This window comes from Dipodomys ordii, unplaced genomic scaffold, assembly GCF_000151885.1.
Source record: "Dipodomys ordii isolate 6190 unplaced genomic scaffold, Dord_2.0 Scaffold3, whole genome shotgun sequence".
Classification (NCBI taxonomy): Eukaryota; Metazoa; Chordata; class Mammalia; order Rodentia; family Heteromyidae; genus Dipodomys; species Dipodomys ordii.
In genome coordinates this window covers 657,563-661,838 of record NW_012267219.1, presented here as the reverse complement: position 1 = coordinate 661,838, position 4,276 = coordinate 657,563, and the positions used below count along the sequence as shown (strand labels likewise).

The 4,276-nt window shown below is 37.8% G+C and overlaps 1 protein-coding gene across 1 annotated transcript; it reads right to left on the bottom strand.

Annotated features, from left to right (window-relative positions):
- Positions 1 to 521: 521 nt before the first annotated feature.
- Positions 522 to 1,451, bottom strand: LOC105987935 (olfactory receptor 6C76-like). Its single transcript, XM_013019381.1, has one exon. The coding sequence runs from the start codon at positions 1,449 to 1,451 to the stop codon at positions 522 to 524; it is 930 nt and encodes a 309-aa protein (XP_012874835.1).
- Between the last annotated feature and the right edge of the window lie 2,825 nt (positions 1,452 to 4,276).

Sequence of the window (4,276 nt, the reverse complement as noted above, 5' to 3'; positions counted from 1 at the left end):
GAGAATCATGGCAATGGTAGACCATTTTATCCACACTCTACCATGACTATCCAAGCAACAATAGGACCTGGTCCTTTGAACCACAGGGAGCATTTGTGGGTCTGGGTGTGCTGATTCTGGTAACCAGAGATCTTATATTATCAGGCCACATGAAGCCTTGGAAAGAACTTCAGAGGCCACCTTACTCTTGCAACAGCATCTGCTCCAGAAACCCTGACTTTCGAGCAGTAGTCTGGTCCTTCCTGGATTCCAAGGTGGCTGTAAAGTTAGGTTGAGGACAGATATAAAGTGGTTACAGATATACTAAGCTTTTCTCTTGTTTTTAGCTAATTTATGAGTTCAAGTGAGGAGCTTTTTATTATTGTTATTTTTTAGTGAAAGGCATTTTTTAGTAAAAGCATCTACTGCAGGTAGAGGTCAAATTGCTAATATTGTATTATATAAAGGACACATTGTTAAGATTTCATTATATAAAATGCTCCATTTAAAGTTGAGGCAATGAATTTCTTTACCATTTAAATTTATTTGGCAAGCACTTTTTTGACCATGTACCTAAAGGATTGCTTTACCTGCTGGTTCCTCAGGGAGTAAATGAAAGGATTTAGCATTGGGGCAACAGAGGTATTGAGCACTGCTATGCCCTTGCTCAAAGCCACTCCTTCCTTTGCTGAAGTTTTGACATACATGAAAATACAGCTTCCATAAGAAATGGAGACGACGATCATGTGTGAGGAACAAGTGGAAAAGGCCTTTTTCCTCTGCTCAGCAGAAGGGATTCTCAGAATTGTCCTGAGGATGAAGGCATAGGAAAGGATCACTAGTATTAAGGTCATCATGAGGGTGAATACTGCCAGGAAAAATGCCAGGAGTTCCAGGATGGTTGTGTCTGTGCAGGCAATGAGCAGCATAGGAGAAGAGTCACAGGTGAAGTGGTCAATGATGTTGGAGTCACAGAAATCCAACTGAAGTCCCATGATGACTGGTGGAAAAATAATGAGAAACCCAGCAAGCCAGGAGCTAATTACAAGCTGGATGCAGACCTTGCTGCTCATTATTGTTGTATAGTGCAAGGGCTTACAGATGGCTACGTAACGGTCATAGGACATAGCTGTCAAAAGGAAGAATTCTGTTGAACCAAGGAGAATAAAGAAAAACACTTGGGCCATACAAGAGTTATAGGAAATGGTCAAATCCCCAGTGACAATGCTGACTAGGAATCTAGGAATACAAACTGTTGTGAATGAGATCTCTAGGAAAGAGAAGTTCCTAAGGAAGAAATACATAGGTGTTTTAAGGCGTGAGTCTATCAGTGTGAGGGTTATAATGGTCAGATTTCCAGTAATACTCAGCATATAAGTGAGAAAGAGAAATAGAAAAAGCAAAATATTTAGTATGGGGTCATCTGTTAATCCCAGAAGAATGAATTCTTTCACAGATGTTTGATTTTTCATTTTTTTGGTGTTGATTTCAGTCAGCTCTGAAAATGAAAAGAGGAGACAATTTAGACAAAACAGGGTAACTTCTCCCCCCCACCCACATATCTACTAGGTTAGGTAACATGCAAGGCCTATAATGAAACAATAAATCAGTGACTAAGTTGTACTGAGCTTTGAAAATATATACTCCCTACAAAATGTCTGTTATTGGCCTGATATAACTAGCTACTTAAATCATCATTTGATGAGACTACTAAATGCATCAGTACACAAAAATGTATCTACCAAATACATTTTACTTTTATTAAAAAACTCTTTGTGTGCTGATCATGGGGCTTGAACTCAGGGCCTGGGTACTGTCACTGTGCTTTTCACTCAAGGCTTACACTCTATCATTTGAGTCACAGCTCCACTCTTGGCTTTTGTTGTTGTTTTATTGGAGGTAAGAGTCTCACAAACTTTCTTGCACAATCTGGCTTTGAACTGTGATCCTCAGATCTCAGCCTCCTGAGTAGAATTATATATGTGAGCCATTAGCAGCAGACTAAAAAAATCTTTTTATGTGAATAAAGACTAGATAGAGCTGGGTGCTGATGGCTCATGTGGTTCGAAGGAAGCTAAGGCAGAAAAGCTCATGAGACTTATCTCCAATAAACTACTCAGAAAAAGCTAGAAGTGGCACTCTGGCTTAGGTCATAAAACTCTAGCCTTCAGCACAAAATGTCTCAAGACGGTGTGCCAGCCCTGAGTTCAAGCCACAGGATAGGCAAACCACCAAACAAAACAAAATAAAACAACAAAAAGAGTAATGTTTAAAGAAATTGAATCAGCAATGTTTAAAATTAAAAACATTTTATGCGAATAAAAATTAGCCTATTGTAACAATGAGATGAACAAGACGCTGTGTTGAAAACAAACTTTACAACTTGGGTGGGGGAGGGAGGAATTGAGGAGGTGGGGAGGGAAGGGATGATAGGGGAAAAACAAAGGAGGAGGAAAAAGTGCTCAATAGGAAATGTATTCATTACCTTACTCATGTAACTGTAACCACTTTGTACAGTATTTTTACAATATACACACATACACACATATAAACTAGATAGTAGTGCTTAAAAAATGTTGATTTTATTTTAAAAATACTAGTGTTGGGCTGGAAAGGTGGTTCAGTGGTAGAGTGCTTGCCTTGCATGCATGAGGCCCTGGGTTGGATTCTTAGCAGCATATAAGCAGAGAAGGCTGGAAGTGGTGCTATGGCTCAAGTGGTAGAGTGCTAGCCTTGAGCTGAAGAGCTGAGGGACAGCGCCCAGGCCCAGAGTTCAGACCCCTCCACTGACCAAACCCCCCCCCAAACAAAACAACAAAAAAAAACAAAAAACAAACAAAAACACACGCAATGACCGCATGTTCTCATTTTCTTAAAGTGAAACATTTTTAAGTATTTTTTTAGTAGATACACCTAATATCACCTCTCACTGTATAGAAGTAATATTTTAACAGAAGAGTCATGATCATCAAACCAAAATTTATGTAACCCTAAAAACAAAAGCTCGTTGTTTTCCAATATTTTAAAATTGTTGACCTTTTTCCTTTCTGAATTAAAAGACAATTTATTTACTCATGTAACTATAACCCTTCTGTACAGTATCTTTACAATAAAAATATATATTAAAAATAAAGGACAACTTATCACTTTATTTACAAGACTCTACTAGCCAAATTAAGTGACATATATACACATACAGAGAGTATAAAATGGGAAAATAAGATAAGAAATAAAAATATACTTACAATTATATAATCTTACAGCATAGCAGTTGGACTGATCACATTGTCAATGCTTTATGCTTTAATTTTGGAGCATGTGTGCTTCTCCATATGTGTGTACCTCTCATTTCCAGGTAGAATTGGGCAAGATGGTTCTGGCCATATACCATGAGATGAAATGTAGTGTGAGCATGGAGCCACTGGTAGGTAGGCTGGCGACTCTCAGGTATGATAGAAGGTGTTACAAGCAGACCTACGCAGGGCATCTAAGAAGTTCTGCAGTTTACGATGAGAAATCTGTATCAAAAGCTCTTTGAAAGGGTTTTGGTAAAGTCAAGGGAAAAGGAATGGAAGGAAATATGCAGACAAAATCTCTATAGGTAGCTCTAAGCTGTAGATTCACATTAAATTTGAAAACCAGAAACTCAGAATTACAAACATTTTCATTGGGAGAAAATGTACTTATTATTTAGGAGTATAGTCAAAAAGTTATGGTAGTGAAGCAGGCCAGTAGCTAAATAGACAACTTATAACTGGTTACATAACACAGGAATTCAGAATTTGAGATCCTGGGTTTTTTGTTTTGTTTTGTTTTGTTTTTTTTTTTTGGTAATGTGGGTAAGACAAGAAAGAAAGAGGAAAAAAGCAAAAAGATAGGAGGAATGTGGGGACAGCGGCAGAGGGAGGGAGGGAAAGCAAGAAAGGAAAGAATGAAGGAATAAGAAAAAAGAAAGAAAGAAAATGAGATACAAGGAGAGAGAGGAAAACAAAGACGGGACTTAAAAAGATGGGCTCCTTGTCAGATTTTTGAAGCAATACTTACAGTGTAATGGAGAGTAGCAATGAGCAAAGCTCTTAGTTGACAGAAGGAAAGGGAGAAAACCTTGAGCAAGACTCAGTTGTCAATAGCTATGGAAAGAAATGAGCATTACATATGAATGAAATTTGTGGAGACAAACCATATTTAAAAATAGACAGGAAATGGCTTTCAATCTGATTTAAGACTACATACTTGGATCCTTCTATTTCTTTTCCCCCAAAATACCATTAAAAGAAGAAAGTTCTCATGATAGTAG